Source organism: Euleptes europaea, chromosome 20 (assembly GCF_029931775.1).
Source record: "Euleptes europaea isolate rEulEur1 chromosome 20, rEulEur1.hap1, whole genome shotgun sequence".
Taxonomy (NCBI): Eukaryota; Metazoa; Chordata; class Lepidosauria; order Squamata; family Sphaerodactylidae; genus Euleptes; species Euleptes europaea.
This window is the reverse complement of record NC_079331.1, coordinates 2,623,883-2,641,458: the sequence shown is the minus strand read 5'-3', so window position 1 is coordinate 2,641,458 and position 17,576 is coordinate 2,623,883. Positions and strand designations below refer to the sequence as shown.

General features: G+C 52.2%; 1 protein-coding gene across 1 annotated transcript in view; it reads left to right on the top strand.

The window, feature by feature from the left end:
* The first annotated feature begins 6,241 nt into the window (after positions 1-6,241).
* The window catches only part of ENTREP2 (endosomal transmembrane epsin interactor 2), a 121,778-nt gene continuing 110,443 nt past the window's right edge, over positions 6,242-17,576 (top strand). The window contains exon 1 of the mRNA XM_056866137.1: positions 6,242-6,373. Coding sequence (XP_056722115.1) covers positions 6,272-6,373 — 102 coding nt within the window. The 5' untranslated portion in view covers positions 6,242-6,271. The remainder of the gene's footprint in view (positions 6,374-17,576) is intronic.

Sequence of the window (17,576 nt, the reverse complement as noted above, 5' to 3'; positions counted from 1 at the left end):
GACAGGGTTTTGATTTGTTTGGTGGTGAGGTTGCCAACTTCTTGGCCTGTCTCTGCAGGGGGGGATGGGGGAAGGAAATGAAGAGTTTCACACCCTCTCTCCTCCTGAGATGAAGTGGTTAAAATAGACTTTCGTTGCCATCCTCATGTTACCCAGTCTCCCAGCCAAGCGTTTCTGAATCATCTCGAAACCTGCAGTCCTGCCATCATTCACGCGCGCACGAATCGCAAATGAATCTGGCATTCCAGCGGCACAGAGAAAGCCCTCTGTGTTGGTTTTTCTGCCACTTTAACTGTCATGGCTTTCCTCCAAAGAATCCTGGGAATTGTAGTTAGGTGGGAGGGTTGCACATTCTGTTAACTCTTCACTTCCCCTTATGGGGGCTTTTGGGGAGAAGGGGGACTATTAAACCCGTGTTGATACATCCCGCAAGCCTGCACAAGAAGATCTTTGACACATCTATTTCACACCCAAAGCGCCTTGTGTATATTATACTATATCAAGCTGCTTGGAGACTGTTCGAGGTGATAAACATGTTATTTTCCAGGTCTGTATCTTGTGCTGGGGCATCCATCCTGGAGCACATAAGAAAGGCCATGCTGGATCAGACCCGGGCCCATCAAGTCCAGCAGTCTGCTCACACAGTGGCCAACCAGGTGCCTCTAGGAAGCCCACAAACAAGAAGACTGCAGCAGCACCATCCTGCCTGTGCTCCACAGCACCTAATACAATAAGCATGCTCCTCTGATCTTGGAGAGGATAGGAATGCATCATGACTAGTATCCATTTTGACTAGTAGCCACGAATACCCCTCTCCTCCATGAACATGTCCACTCCCCTCTTCAAGCTTTACAAGTTGGCAGCCATCACCACATCTTGGGGCAGGGAGTTCCACCATTTAACTAATGCGTTGTGTGAAGAAATACTTCCTTGTATGTCTTTTGGATCTTTCCCGCTCCAGCTTCAGCAGATGACCCCGCGTTCTAGTATTACAAGCGAGGGAGAAAAGCTTCTCCCTGTCCACTCTCTCCACACCATGCATAATTTTATAGACCTCTATCATGTCTCCCCTTAACCACCTTCTTTCCAAGCTAAACCGCCCTAAGCGTTTTAACCGCTCCTCATAGGGTAGTTGCTCTAGTCCCCTGACCATTTTGGTTGCTCTTTTCTGCATGACAAAATATAAACCTGTGAGAACTGGCTTTTGACGAGCTGCGAGAGAAGAAGACATGTGCCGCAGGAAGGAGGCCCTGATCTATGCCCTCTAGCACCCCCTGCCCCTTTCAGGGACTTCCTCTCCCCTCTTGGCTCAAGAACATCATGCATCGGCCTCTGTTCCGCCGCTCGGTTATGCCCTTGGCCGACTTCGGATTGTCCCACTCGTTAATCGAAAATGCATTTGGATGGTTATCGCCCCTCTTGGTACCCTGGGACCGACGCTTTCAGCCACTCATCCCTTATTGTTAAGGAGCTGATAGCGTAGTGCTGATTCAGGCTAATGGTGTCCGCGGGGAGGCCTTGCCGTGGCAATAACCCCCCAATATCTCATTTCAATATCGTAATAAGTCAAAGAGTCCTTTTATCCACAGGATGTAAAAGGCAAAAAAAACGGTGGCTCGTCAGGCTCGTAAATTATCCCGGCCTGTTTTAAGCTGCCAGCTCGGCCCTTTTCTTCTTCCCCGGCTTGATTAAGTTACAGATTGAAATTCTATTGATTTGGAGACTAGCTATCATTTGGAGGCATCCAAGCTTGCTGTGGATTCTCATCCTCGTGCGGAAATGCCTCGGTGAGAGTTGCGCCCTGCTGGGGAGAGGATTTTGCGAATCTCGTTTGAATACAGAAATTGGGGCCGGATCGGGGAGAAGACGCAACCCGGAGCAGAGCTGCCCCATACCATTGAACGACTGGTACATGTAGCTCCATCCTTCTCTTTCTTGGAAGTCCCCAAGGCGTTTTGCCACCTGAAGGGGCTGTGGCTCAGCGGTAGAGCAAGATTTTCCACCTGAGGTCTCCTGACCTCATCTCACGGATGAGCTTGGTGCTACCCGTCTTCTGAACGGTGGCGACTCTGCAGGGCCAGATGGTACTCCAAAATGAGCAATAAAAAGTTGGAAGGTGAAGGGAATGGAGAATCTTCTTGAATATATGAGGGAAATCTCTTATTTGAGGACTGCTAAAGTGTCTGGTCATGCCACCCCATGTGGGGGACTATTTTCTGGGTTGCTCCGTGAGAAACAGTTGAGGCAAAGGTCTTGGCCTACTATGCATGTAGTCAAAATCCCTTTATTCTGTTCTTGGGACTCCCTGAAGCCTCCCAGTTCTCTGAGTGGTGAAAATCTTCTTCAGCCATTACCCTGTAGTCTTGTCCAGACACAAGGTGCATTTGATCTTCATGATTCACGAGAGCTAGAAACTTGCATAAAGGAAGATAGAAAGTTTGTTATTCTTGGGGGTACTGAAATCCAAAGCTTCTTATTGGAGAGGGGCTGTGGCTGAGCGGCAGAGCATTTGCATGGCACGCAGAAGGTCCCAGGTTCAATCCCCAGCATCTCCACTGAAAAGTACCAGCCAGTAGGTGATGGGAAAGACCTCTGCCTGAGACCCTGGAGAGCTGCTGCCAGTCTGGGTAGACAATCCTGACCTTGATGGACCAATGGTCTGATTCAGTAGAGAGCAGCTTTCTATGCGTTCATATTTTATTCTGTGCTTTGCTTTTCCTTTCTGTTAATTTTCTGCTCCCTTCTCAGATCAGTTTCAGCCAATTGCAACGGATAGACGTGTATTTTCTTTTTTTTAAGGGCGAGTTTTGAGCATGTACTTGGAAAGGGGCACGCCGCATGAAACAATAGCGTTTGGCTCTGTGCCTTTCCACTACATTCATATAATAGACGCTACTCGAAAAAAAGGGATCCTTTTGTGTCTGTGAGCACACAATGGCCGTGTTCGTTGAGGACAGAGCTGTTTTCCAAAGGGGAGACAGTGACCCAGACTATCTGCTAGGGTATGAGAACAGAACCGCGGGAGCAAGATGAGTGTCGGAAGCGCTCTGGCATTCTAATGGACCTGTGGCAAGAGCTCCCCCAGAAATTGGGGCTCAGCATCTCCCCAGGCTTCCAGATACACACACGAAACTGCCTTATACTGGATCAGACCCTGGTTCCATCAGGATTGTCTACTCAGACTCGCAATAGCTCTCCAGGGTCTCAAGCAGAGGCCCTTAACATCATTGGAGAGGGGCCGTGGTGGTTCAGTGGGTAGAGCCTCTGCTTGGCATGCAGAAGGTCCCAGGCTCAATCCCCGGCATCTCCAGTTAAAGGGAGTTAGGTTTTTAAAGAGGCTGTTAAAAGGCCAGTTGCCAAATTGATAACCAGCAGTAGGGGACATAAGGACATAAGAAAAGCCCTGCTGGATCAGACCAAGGGCCCGTCAAGTCCAGCAGTCTGTTCCTACAGTGGCCAACCAGGTGTCTCTAGGAAGCCCACAAACAAGACGACTGCAGCAGCATTGTCCTGCTTGTGTTCCACAGCACCTAATAAATTAGGCGTGCTCCTCTGATCCTGGAGAGAATAGGGATGCATCATGACTAGTATGCCCATGGATAGCCCTATCCTCATAAGAAAGGCCCTGCTGGATCAGACCCAGGCCCATCAAGTCCAGCAGTCTGTTCACATAGTGGCCAACCAGAGGCCTCTAGGAAGCCCCCAAACAAGACGACTGCAGCAGCATTTATCCTGCCTGTGTTCCACAGCACTGAATATAACGGGCGTGCTCCTCTGATCCTGGAGAGAATAGGTATGCATCATGACTAGTATCCATTTTGACTAGTAGCCATGAATACCTCTCTCCTCCATGAACATGTCCACTCCCCTCTTAAAGCTTTCCGAGTTGGCAGCCATCACCACCTCCTGGGGCAGGGAGCTCCACCATTTAACTATGTGTTGTGTGAAGAAACACTTCCTTTTATCTGCTTTGAATCTCTCTCCCTCCAGCTTCAGCAGATGACCCCGCGTCCTAGTCTTATGAGAGGGGGAAGAAAAGCTTCTCCCTGTCCACTCTCCAAACCATGCATAATTTTATAGACCTCTATCTCGTCTCCCCTTAACTGCCTTCTTTCCAGGCTAAACAGCCCTAAGCAAACCATTCAGCTCCCCTGGAGGAAAGGGCTGCAGGCAGAGGGTGGACCTGATGGGGATTATCTGCAGCTGTCCCCCCCCCCCCTCCCCCTCCAGGTGCAGCCTGGCGATCGCAGGGAACCACAAATGATTTCCAGGTGGCAGCGATCAGCTTGCAGGAAGTTCTGAGTATGCCTGACCTTCCGGGGCTTCTGTCCCTCCCCGACCCTCTCCCCAAAACCCCTCTGAGAATCCCCTCCCACCCTGAGTTGGCCTCCCTGTACGGTTGCCAACCTCCAGGTACTAGCTGGAGATCTCCCGCTATTACGACTGAGCTCCAGCTGATCCAGATCAGTTCCCTGGGAGAAAGCAGCCGCTTTGTAGGGTTGCCAGACCCCTCTTTGTCACTGGCAGGAGGTTTGTGGGGCAGAGCCTGAGGAGGGCTGGGTTTGGGGAGGGACTTCAATGCCACAGAGTCCAATGGCCAAAGTGTCCATTTCCCCCAGGGGAACTGATCTCTATTGGCTGGAGATAATAGCAGGAGATATCCAGCTACTACCTGGAGATTGGCAACCCCACTGCTTTGGCCATTGGACTCTATGGCATTGAAGTCCCTCCCCTCCCCAAACCGCACCCTCCTCAGGCTCTGCCCCCAACCCCTCCCGCCGGTGGCCTGACGACCCTGACCTCCGGGTGAAAAGAGTCCCCCTGCCCAGCCTAGCCGCCTGCCCTGGAGTGGAGGGGGCTTTCCTATGTAGGGTCGCCAGTGTTGGAAATTGGGCTCTGGTGTCACTTGCCTCCACATTCAAAGGGGGGGGGGGAACTGACCAGATAGATCAGTGGTTCCCAACCTTTTTTTGACCAGGGACCACTAGGACTTTTTTGTTCGGTGCGGGGACCCCAAGGTTCAAAATAAAAATTCCAAGAATTTGAAAATAAACTTTAATCATAACTGTTAGTTAAACATTAAACTTAGAATAATATTTGAATATATATTTTTATAATAGAGAACTTTTAATTGAAAATATTAATTTATTATGGGTTTATAACTTTGTTTCGTGGACCTTAATTTAGTTCTTGTGGACCCCTGGGGGCCCACGGACCCCTGGTTGGGATCCAGTGAGATAGATAGATAGATGGGAGGCACTCTGCTAAATATTAGGAATATGCAACTACGCACATTCCAACAGCCAGGTCCCTTTTTGCAACCGGAGGGAGGTTCAGGGAGGGGAGGGCCTCGAGTGCCATAGAGTCCAATGGCCCAAGCGGCCACTTTCTCCAGGGGTAGAAAAGGGCAAGAGTCCAGTGGCACCTTCAAGACTCACGAGAATGTTTTCTGGCAGGGTGTGAGCTTTCGTGAGCCACAGCTCCCTTCTTCAGATACCTGAAGATACCTGAAGAAGTGAGCTGCGGCTCACGAAAGGCTCCTACCCTGCCAGAAAGCATTCTCGTGAGCCTTGAAGGTGCCACCGGACTCTGGCCCCTTTCTACCCCTGCAGACGGACTAGCACGGGACCCCCTGGGAGCGGCTTCCTCCCGGGGGGCGGCCCCTCTCTCGGCCGGGGCGCCGTCGGGACAGCGGCACAGCTCCGGCGCGCACCTGGAGGGGGGGGCGGCAACCGCCCTGCTTCGGCAAGGGGGCGGCGCGGCGTGGAAGCCCCTCCCTCCAGCCCCCCCTCCTGGGGACCCGCCCCCCAACCCCTCCCGCCGGGGGCAGCGAGTCCCCAGCCCCCAGCGCCTGCCTGGCGCGGAGAGGGGCGCGCGGAGGCACCTGGCGCGGGGAGAGGAGGAGGAGGAGGAGGAAGAGGAGAGGGAGAGGAGGAGGCGGGGGGGGGGTCACTCGCTGCTGCTGCTGCTGCTGGTGGTGGTGGTGGTGCTTCTCCCCCCCCCCCTGCGCCGCAGCGCCGCCCCCTCCCCTCCCCTCCCCTCCTCCCCGCTCCTCTGCAGCGCGCTGCCGGGCCGGGGCTGCGGCGGCGTCGGGCCGGGGATGGCCGGGGGCGGCGCGGGGCGGCGGCGCTCGGGCGCGGCTGGGGCTCGGGCTGTGGGGGGGCCGGGGGGGCTGCTGCTGCTGCTGCCCGGGGGGGCCCCCGCCGCCCCCTCCTCGTCCTCGTCGCCGCGTCCCCGCGCCCGCCTGCTGCTGGCGCTGGGCGGCGCGCAGATGGCGCTGGGCTGCCTGATCGTGGCGGTGAGCTTCGCGGCGCTGGCCCTCACCACCTCCGCCCGCGTCCGACACTCCTGCCCCTTCTGGGCCGGCTTCTCGGTGAGTCCGCGCCGCGCAGCGCCGCGCAGCGCCGGCCCGGAGGGCTCGGGGGGGGGGGCTTGCTCCTTTCGCCCGGCGGAAACGGCGCAGAGCGACCCTAACGGGGGAAGCGGCGGAAACGGCGCAGAGCGATCCTAAAGTGGGCGGGGGGGGGGGAAACTGCGCAGAGGGATCCTAAAGGGGGCGGCAGAAAGTGTGCAGAGCGATCCTAAAGGGGGTGCCGGAAACTGCGCAGAGGGATCCTAAAGGGGGCGGCGGAAACTGCGCAGAGGGATCCTGAAGGGGGTGGCGGAAACTGCGCAGAGGGATCCTAAAGGGGCGGCGGAAACTGTGCAGAGGGATCCTAAAGGGGGCAGCAGAAACTGCACAGAGGGATCCTAAAGGGGCAGCAGAAACTGCACAGAGCAATCCTCAAGGGGGCAGCAAAAACTGCGCACAGCAATCCTAAAGGGGGGAATCTGTGCAGAGGGATCCTAAAGAGGGCAGCAGAAACTGCGCACAGCAATCCTAAAAGGGGCGGCAGAAACTGCACAGAGGGATCCTAAAGGGGGTGGCGGAAACTGCACAGAGGGATCCTAAAGGGGGCAGCGGAAACTGCACAGAGCGACCCTGAAGGGGGGAGCAGGGGGAGCATCGGGACCCTCAGGGGGGGCTCCAGGGGGCACGCAGGGCTTTCCCCTTTTGCCCTGCCGGAGCTGCACAGCAAGTTCCTAAAGGCATGAGCAAGGCTGATTCTATGACCGTGGGCACTTCATGGGAGGGAGGGCACCTTGGCCATCTTCTGGGCATGGAGTAGGGAGTCACTGGGGGTGTGGGGGGGGAGGCAGTTGTGAATTTCCTGCGTTGTGCAGGGGGTTGGACTAGATGACCCTGGCGGTCCCTTCCAGCTCTGTGATTCTATGACCCCCGGCTCGGGAGGCCAGCAGAGCTCCAGGGTCACACAGAAAATTTCCTTTGGCTCTGCGGAAGCCTGGGTGTTGCACAGAGCTCTTCAGGCAGTCCACATCCCAAGCTGGCGATGCACCCCCCCCCTTCCCATGCAGCTACGGGCAGACAATTTGCAAAGCTCGCCTCTGCCCTCTGAAATCCCTTTTTCTCTTGCGTTTGTATCCTCAGCAGGGACAAAGGAAAGGTAACAAGGATCGGAGGCTCCCTTTTAACAGATGCTCTAGTTTTGCTAAACGTGTTTTATGTTCAGGTAGTTAGTGTAAAACTGCGCCACTGAAATCGATGGACAGGCAACTCGTGTGAGCCATGTTTACGGTTGGGATCGCTTCCTTGTTTTGCAAGAAAGCCGCGTTTTCCAGTCTCACCCGGACTTTAGCCAAAGCCCCTCAGCGTCTTTGCCTGGCAATTGCGGCGTCTTGTGCCTTCTGCGATTTTCGGCCCTGCGTGAGAAGATTTCCTCTTTCAAAGTTCAGCTGCAATTGAGTTCCTTTTGGCCACTGGGTTTAAATCCAGATGTTCCCAGTCGAGTAGATTGGACGTTGGAGGGCAGCACCAGGTCTGGTGGGATCTCTAGGAATCCCCACAGATCATCCAGCATTCCGTTACCGGTCTTTTTGTGGCTGACTCTGTACTGTGGAAGACCCCCTCCCCACAAAAAGACCTTCCATATTGACATATTTAGGGAAGGGCCATAGCTCAATGGTAGAGCCTCTGCTTGGCATGCAGAAGGTCCCAGGTTCAATCCCCGGCATCTCCAGTTAAAGGGACCGGGCAAGTAGGTGATGTGAAAGACCTCTGCTTGAGACCCTGGAGAGCCGCTGCCAGTCTGAGTAGACAATACTGACTCTGATGGACCAAAGGTCTGATTCAGTAGAAGGCAGCTTCATGTGTACATGTGACTTTAGGTGACAGGTGTGTATAGTATTGTTTAATCTAGGTTTCCCCTGGCCCCTTCCCTGATTGGAAAACTCTGCAGGGAATGGAAGACAATGTGCGGCACTGGGACATGGGGTGAATAGACTGGAAAGATGGAGGCGGTTGGAAGATGCTTGCCGGAGATCAACGGTGCATGGTATTGGCGCTTGTGGTTTCTGAACTGCTTGTGAAAGCCCTCGGGAACCGGAAGGAAAGCATGCCAGGGAGAATCCGGACGGGCAAGAGCTTTCCTTTGGTACCTGGATGCTGTTTGGGCGGGAATGGGTCCGAGGTATAAATGAACCTTTGCCCACATCTCACATGAAGCTGCCTTCAACTGAATCAGACCCTCGGGCCATCAGAGTCAGTATTGTCTGCTCAGACTGGCAGCGGCTCTCCAGGGTCTCAGGCGGAGGTCTCTCCCATCACCTACTTGCCTAGTCCCTTTAACTGGAGATGCCAGGGGTTGAACCTGGGACCTTCTGCATGCCAAGCAGATGCTGTACCACTGAGCCACAGCCCCTCCCCAGTTGCTCCTCTGCCGTTCAGGAGATGTTTATCCAGCCTGTTTTTGTGTCCCTTAATGACATGGGTTCATCAGATGCCCGGGGGAGAGGGGGCTTGTTCCATTACCTGCTTCTCTCTGGGAGCTCCTTTTCTGATCGCGTCCTTTCCGCTTTTGTGAAGGAGGGGGAGAGAGAGAATTGATTGAGCCGATGTGAGATGTACAAAGTGAGGCGAGTGACCTTGTTTACAGGTTGTGTGTTGTGCGCGTCCTTATTTTCTCTGCTGCGATTCCATTCTGTTCTCTTGTACCAGCTCAGAGGATGAACAGCTGAATAATCGTCCCGGTGGGGCAACGGCTTCAGCCCCTGGAATCATGGAACCATAGAGTTGGAAGGGACCACCAGGGTCATCTAGACCACCAGGGTCATCTAGTCCAACCCCCTGCACAATGCAGGAAACTCACAACTACCTCCCACACACACACACACACCAGTGACCCCTACTCCATGCCCAGAAGACGGCCAAGATGCCCTTCCTCCCATGAACTGCTCAAGGTCATAGAATCAGCACTTCTGACAGATGGCCATCTAGCCCAGGGGTCTCAAAACTGCGGCTCCAGAGCTGCATGCGGCTCTTAGGCCTGTTGAGTGCGGCTCTCCGAACTTGGTTCGGAGCCCCTGCTCTTGCGCCCGCTCGCGCTGGCAGCTGGGCTGCAGAGCCGGCGCGCCTGAGAGAGAGAGAGAGAGAGGCGAGCGGGCAGACTGTCTCTCCCCCCCCCCCCGCCGTGGAGAATTGCCAGGTCCCCCTTTCCCTTGCCCTCAATGGTTGGGAGGCTAAAGCCTCCCCTCCCCCCTAGCCGCGCGATTGCTGGGCGGCTCAGCGGTTCCTGCCCCCTGCCTATCAGCTGTTGGGTGGGGCGGGCTTCCTTTGGTAGACCTGGCCTCCGGCTGAGTCCCATTGGGAGGCCATGTCTACCCACTGGCTTTCTTGGCGGTAAACCTGGACTCCAAGGAGGGGGAAAAAGTCCCTCTTCAGAGGCCAGGTCTACCCATTGGCTTCTATGGGCCTCCAGAGGCCAGGTCTACTGCCAAGAAACCCAATGGGTAGACCTGGCCTTCCAATGGGACTCCTCCGGAGGCCAGGTCTACCAATAGGCTTTTATGGCGGTAGACCAGGCCTCCAGACGAGGACTGGACGGGGAGGAAGAAATGGCAGGGACTTACAATTTAATTTTTATCAATAAATAAGATCACTATTAAGTATGATATCAAGTTTTATTCAGTGTACCTATAGTTTAAGACTTAAAACTTTAATTAAAGTATATTAAGTTAATAAACAGTGTACCTACCTATACAGTTTAAGTTTAAGAAATTTGGCTCTCAAAAGAAATCTCAATCATTGCACTGTTGATATTTGGCTCTTTTGACTAATGAGTTTGTCAACCCCTGATCTAGCCTCTTCTTAAAAACCTCCAGGGAAGGAGAGCTCACCACCTCCCGAGAAAGCCTGTTCCACTGAGGAACAGCTCTAATTGTTGGAAAATTCTTCCTAATGTCTAGTCACTCTTTTATTTAATTTCAACCCGTTGATTCTGGTCCGACCTTCTGGGGCAACAGAAAACAACTCGGCACCCTCCTCTATATGGCAGCCCTTCAAGTCCTTGAAGATGGTTCTCATATCCTCTCTCAGTCTTCTCTGCAAGCTAAACATACCCAGCTCCTTCAACCTTTCCCCACTAAGGTGGAAAACATTCAAGGCCCACCTGTTGGTTCAAAAGAGACTCAGTTGAAGCAGGTGTGGGCGGTTACCTCCAAGGAGCTGTCTGCCTGGAAGGCCTTTCCACCACCTTTGCCCCTGCCAGTCTGATCTTAATGGGTTCCTCCCCCCCCCCTCCGTTAAGATGCTTCTAATGGGCATCCATATAGCCAGTTGAAAACCTCCTGCCCATTAGTTTAAATGAATAATGTATTAAAAGGCAGCTCCCCCGGCCGCTTACTCTGGAGGAGGTGCATTGACTGGCACGGGGTGGCTTGAAGGTCGTAGCCAACCTCTTTTGCGGCTGGGGAGATGATTCAGGTTCATTCTTGGCGTAGTGGAAGCCTTAGTATCTTGCTTTCCGTCTCAGATGCAGAAGCCGTGTAATCCTTTCTCTGAAGATGAATCACAATTGCAATAAATGGTATTCTGCAGATGTGGGGGGGGTTATTTTATTTTATTTTGCTCGGAGCCAACGCAGCTATCTGGAACCTCTCTGTGTCTCTCTTTCTCTTTTTAATGGTGAGCTTTGGGGTTGCAATTTAATAGAACTTCCCAGCACTGAGATGAAGCAACATCCTTTTTCATTTGGCCGAGCAAAGGCGAGGGTATAGGGGGGCAGTGTAGCTTTTCAAGGGGCATTACCTTGAGGGGAGAGGCTGGGGCTTGGTGCAGAACATCTGCTGGGCATGCGGAAGGTCCCAGGTTCAGTCCCTGGCATCTCCACTTAAAAAGAGCCAGACAGTAGGTGATGCAAAAGACCCCTGCCTGAGACCCTGGAGAGCCGCTGCCAGTCTGAGTAGACAAGACTGAACCCAATGGACCTGTGGTGTGAGTCAGTAGAAGGCAGCTTCATGTGTTCATGTATTATATGGGGGGCACGGTTCAGTGGTGTAGAGCATCTGCTTTGCATGCAGAAGGTCCCCGGTTCAATCCCCGGCATCTCCAGTTGAAAGAACCAGGCAGCAGGTGATGGGAAAGACCTCCACCTGAGACCCTGGAGAGCTGCTGCCAGTCAGAGTGGACAATACTGACATTGCTGGACTAATGGTCTGATTCAGTAGAAGGCAGCTTCATGTGTGTGTACTCTGGCAAACTGAGATTGGCTTTCCAACTTTCCTCAAAGCATCCTGGGAACTGTAGTTTGGCAAGAAAGCGAAGCGGGAGGAAGCTCCGGCTTCCCTCCTCTCAAGATGCTTGAGAATTACAGTGGCTGTCAATTTAAGTCTGGAGTGTGCGCGTGCCCTCGCTTTCTTCATTAGCTACCTCATGCGCACGTTGAACGGAAAGTACACACGGAAACAGATTAGCCGAAACAAGGACCAGGAAACAAAACCAAGCGGGCAGAATTGAGGAGAAAAGAGAGCCTCGAGTGAAGAAATGCCTCTGAGCATGCACAGAAGTTCACAAACAAGCAGCAGCAGCAGAAGAGTTGGTTTTTATATGCGGACCTTCTCTGCCACTTAAGGGAGAATCAAACCGGCTTACCATCGCCTTCCTTTCCCCTCCCAACAACAGACACCCTGTGCGGTAGGTGGGGCTGAGAGAGCCGTGACTAGCCCAAGGTCACCCAGCTGGCTTCGTGTGGAGGAGCGGGGAAACAAACCCAATTCCCCAGATTAGCCTCCGCCGTGCACCTGGTCACATCTGCAGCTGGCCCCGTGTCTCGCTGGGGGCTTTGCAAGTGCTTTTCAGAGCTGCTGGGAGCTGCGGCGTTAAGCCGGCCTCTGAATCCCTCCCCATGACTAGTTTTGCTTAACAGGTTATTTCTCGGCTCTCTCGGAGGCGCTTGAAATCATCCCATCCCTGTTAGCAAAAGTATATACAATTTAATTTTGGACAGAAGAGAGTGAAGGGGAAGTCATTTTTTTTATGTTATCTTTTAGATTAGAAATTTTTATAGATTATATTTTATATTGTTAAAGTATTAATGGAAAGTGATTTATGATGTATAAAATGAGAAAACAATAAATATATATATATATATAAAAAAGAAATCATCCCTCCCGCTCTTGGATTCTGCAATCCTTGCTGTCACGAGTGAATGCATTTGGCTCACGGCGGACTTTTGGGGGGTTGTTTGGTTTTCCATACTCCTTGGAGCCAAAAAGAGCTTTTAGCCAGGAGAAGCTGGAGGGCCGGGAACCCGACCAGCAGGTGGAGAGAAATCGGCGGCTGGTGTGAAGGACGCATCCCTCTAGTCCAGTGATGGCGAACCTTTTAGAGACCGAGTGCCCAAACTGCAACCCAAAACCTACTTATTTATCGCCAAGTGCCAGCACGGCAATTTAACCTGAATACTGAGGGTTTAGTTTAGAAAAAACAACTCACTTGCTTCTCTCTCACGTGCGTGCTGTTTCCTGGGGGCCAGGTCTACCAGCCCAGATGACCTGGCCTCCAATGGATGGCTTTTTCCAGGGGCCGGGTCCACCAGCTTGGATGACCTGGCCTCCAGCAGATGGTTTTTCCAGGGGCCAGGTCTACCGGCTTGGATGACCTGGCCTCCAGTGGATGGCTTTTCCCAGGGGCCAGGTCTACCAGCTCGGATGACCTGGCCTCCAGTGGATGGCTTTTCCCAGGGGCCAGGTCTACCAGCTCGGATGACCTGGCCTCCCAGAGCAGGATGGGGGGGGGGGGCTTTGAACTGAGCGTTCAGGGAAGGGGAGGGCTTTGAACCGCTCCGGTTCAGGGAAGGGGGGAGAGGTTCAAGTCCAGGGAAGGGGAGGGCTTTGAACCACTCCGGTTCAGGGAAGGGGGGGAGTGGTTCAAAGCCCCCGCCACCCAGCTGCTCAACTTACCCGCGCGTGCCGGCAGAGAGGGCTCGGCTTGCCGGGAGTGGCACGCGTGCCATGGGTTCGCCAACACAGCTCTAGTCCGTTCAGGGGACTGGCACTTGGATCCTGTCACCCATGCTGCTGAGGAGAAAGGTGGGATTATACCTGGCTCCTCGCCCTGGGATTATACCTGGCAGGGACTGATTGGGTTGACTTTTTAACTGTTCCACTTATCTTCAACTCTCCCAAGGGGATGTAGAGAGAAATGCAAAGGGAAATTGCCAGCAGAATTAAAAGGGGAACAATAACATTCGGCAATTCCATTGGCAGACAAACTATTGTGTGCGTGCGTGTGTTTTTAAGGGGCATTCCACATGTAGGGGAGGGGCCGTGGTAGAGCATCTGCTTGGCGTGCAGAAGGTCCCAGGTTCAATCCCCGGCCTCTCCAGTTAAAGAAACTAGGCAGGCAGGTGATGTGAAAGACCTCCGCCTGAGACCCTGGAGAGCCGCTGCCGGTCTGAGTAGACAATACTGACTTCAATGGACCAAGGGTCTGATTCAGTTATAAGGCAGCTTTGTGTGATCATGTTACATGGCAAGAAATTGAGGTTTTGCAGTTTAGGCCCAAACTGCTCCTGACATTTATTGGACGCTCTTAACCACTACACCCCACTGGCTTTCCAAATTCCAGAATGACTTCCTTCTTTCCCTGGAGGTTTTTAAGCAGAGGCTAGATGGCCATCTGTCAGCAATGATGTTTCTATGACCTTAGGCAGTTCATGAGAGGGAGGGTATCTTGGCCATCTTCTGGGCATGGAGTAGGGGTCACTGGGGGTGTGTGGGGGAGGTGATTGTGAATTTCCTGCATTGTGCAGGGGGGGTTGGACTAGATGACCATGGTGGTCCCTTCCAACGCTATGATTCTATGATTCCTTGCTTTCCTTCCCTTGAACTGATTCTAGCTTTTCCACATCTTGAGGGAAATGTAGTGCTTGGAACTGAACACAGCATCGATGGGGAATCTACTGCAAGAACAGACTGTTACTTATTTTGTGTGGGGTATATGCAGCCTATGATCGCATTTGCCTTTTTGCAGCTGCGTCACAGAGTTAGCCCACAGTTTGGGATCGATTGCAATACCGCCCTTCTTTTGCTTGTACTCGGGTGTTTGATAACAGAACATAACACTGCACGCACCTGTCGAAGCAGGCTCATGAATGCATTGTGGGGTAATGAATTTGTCAGTCTTGGAGGTACCACCAGATTCTTGTTCGTTTCAACTTCGGAAAATGTTGCCAGGTTTCGTTTGGGGTGCTGAAAAGATGGCACACAAAGTGGCACCGGCTTTTCTTTTCTTTTCTTTGTAAATAATATAGCAGCAAAATTGTGTATCCCGTTTCACAATAGCGATAGAATAATCCTCGGACAGGAGCGCTTTTCTCAGCGGCGGTGTTTGCGGTGCTCAGGTAGGCTTTTAACAGGTGGATTGCACGAAAAATGTCCTTTAAATAACAGGGTTTGTGTGGATTTTCCCTACCAAAGTCAATTTCGTCTTGCGGTATCGGAGTTGCTGAATCCTTTTAAAAGGCTGTTAGAATAGGGCGTGGTAGAAAATTGCTTTTATCGTTTCTGTTCGAAGCGGTAAACAAAAGGCTCGCTTCTGGAGAATAAAGGAGATTCTTCTTGGCTCTAAGTGGATGGCGAAGGCTTGGCTAAATTGTTATCCGAAAAGAGGATTATTAGAGCTTTTGCTTCGCAGGCGACGCTGGTGATTCTCGCAACTTTGTGTTTGGATCAGGATTACACACAGATATCGATGTAGCAGAACGATGGATAACCGATTTGGCCCAAGGACAATGCTCAGAGCCATGCGCATGTTACAATTTTTGCAGGAACACAGAAACATTTGTTTGTTTGTTTACGTACTTTATAGTCTATCTTTCCCACTGAGACTCAAAAAGCACTGGGTATGGTATGAGTTGGGAAATGCAGCTTCGTAAGAAGCCCCCCCCCCCCCCAAAAAATCCTATGCTTCTAGTCCTCATGACTATTGCTGAAATCTGAGAATCCAGAGGTGGGGGCGGAATAAGGTTGGTTACCAGTGGCTAGTTGTTCTGGTTCCTTGCCATGATATGGGAAGAAATTAGGCAAAATACAGGGGACATTTCAAAATATATTGGGTAAAATAAGCCGCTTTGCATAATGTATATAGTTTGAAAAAATTGGCATTGGGGAGGGGCTGTGGCTCAGTGGTAGAGCATCTGCTTGGCAGGCAGAAGGTCCCAGGTTCAATGCCTGGCATCTCCAGCTAAAGGGACCGGGCAAGTAGGTGATGTGAAAGACCTCCACCTGAGACCCTGGAGAGCCGCTGCCGGTCTGAGTAGACAATACTGACTTTGCTGGACCAAGGGGGGTCTGGTTCCAAATAAGGCAGCTTCATGTGTTCATGTGTTGTTCCCCCCTAAACACGATGGGCGCATTTTGCATGCGCAGCCGGCAAAGATGGTGGACTACTTGGTACCTCATTCCATAACGTTACGAATCTGAAACCGTCCAATTCAAATCTGAGTCGCTTTTTCAAATTTTGAGAAACTGGATTTGGAATAATGGGAGTTGCCCCCCCCCCAATAGAAAGTGGACCCAGTTATCTCCTTAATTGGATCATTGTCGGGAATCCTCATTTTCGGACTTCTGTACAGCCATGAGGACTAGTGACTTAGAGGGGTTTCTGCCTATTAAATGAAAGGTGGAAACAGTGGTATCCTAATGCTCCGCTGGCCACCGGCTTCCGCAACCTCAACCCCTCTTGAAACAAACGCCACTGGATCTCCTCCAAGTACGTAGGATTTGTCTTTCCTCCCCCTAAGCGCGCTTGTTAAGTGTTTTCCTTTTCAGTGTCCCCCTTTTGTCTTCTTTCTCGGAGAAATTATTATTTTATAAATGCTTCAGAGGAGAAAAGATTCTGTTCCTTTTGTCGGAGCATTTTGAGAGAGTTTTTTTTTTTTTTTTAAAAGAAAATAATTAGAAAAGGCATTTTAGTCTAATCCAGCCACGCTTGGCAAATCAGCGAGAAGGGAGAGAAGCCGCACGATTTGGCATGTTTAATACAGCGCCTTCCAGTTCCTTCTGTAGGACCAAAATAGGAGCATTGTTCTCTATGGGGGATGCAGGACTCCCAGAGGAGGGGCGGAAGCAGCAGGTGTGAACAGGAGATGCGGAGGCTACAAAGGGAAGCTGGAAACAGGGAGACGAAAAGAAGACTTGGCTACCTGTGGGGAAAGACTCCCGCCAAACACACCTGGTGGGACATTTCCCAGCACATCCAGGATCGCCTGGGAACCAGTTCGTTGTTAAGTGGATCTACAGCGTGGTGTAGTGGTCAAGAGCTGCAGACTCTGATCTGGAGAGCCGGGTTCAATTCCCCACGCCTCCACGTGAAGCCAGCTGGGTGGCCTTGGGCCAGGCTCAGTTCTCTCCAAACTCTCAACCCCACCTACCTCTCAAGGTGTCTGTTGTGGGGAAGGTGATTGTGAGCCACTTTGAGACTCCTTAAAGGTAGAGAAAAGCGGGGTATAAAAACCAACTCTTCTTCTTCTACTGACGTTTCTGTCCCTTTATGAGAACTCAAGGGCAGCCACGCCAGGTCAGGCCAAGATCCTGCTTCACGGGAGCTAACAAGATGATTTCGGAAGTCCTACAAGCAGGGCTCGGAGGCCGGAGCATCTCTCGGTCGTTCCCCTCCCACCCTGTGCTACTATTCAGAGGTACACTGCCTTTGAACATGGAGGTTCCATATTACCATAATCTCCAGGAATTTCCTAAACCAGTCCTAACCCAACCCCGTGGCTGCTGACCTTAAAAATGTGCACTCCTCCACGTGAAGCCAGCTGGGTGACCTTGGGCTAGTCACAGCTCTCTTCGAGCTCTCTCAGCCCCCTACCTCACAGGGTGTCTGTTGTGGGGAAGGGGAGGTGATTGTAAGCCGGTTTGATCTTCCTTAAGCGGTAGAGAAAGTCGGCATATAAAAACCAACCGTTCTTCTTCTTCTATCTCATTTTCCCTCTAGCCCAAGGAGGCTTTTCTGCAAGTGAAAGTATCTCTTGGGGAGGGGCCGTGGCTCAGAGGTAGAGCATCTGCTTGGCACGCAGAAGGTCCCAGGTTCAATCCCCAGCATCTCCAGTTAAACGGACTAGGCAAGTAGGTGATGTGAAAGATCTCAACCTGAGACCCTGGAGAGCCGCTGCCGGTCTGAGTAGACAATGCAGACTTTGATGGACCAGGGGTCTGATTCAGTATAAGGCAGC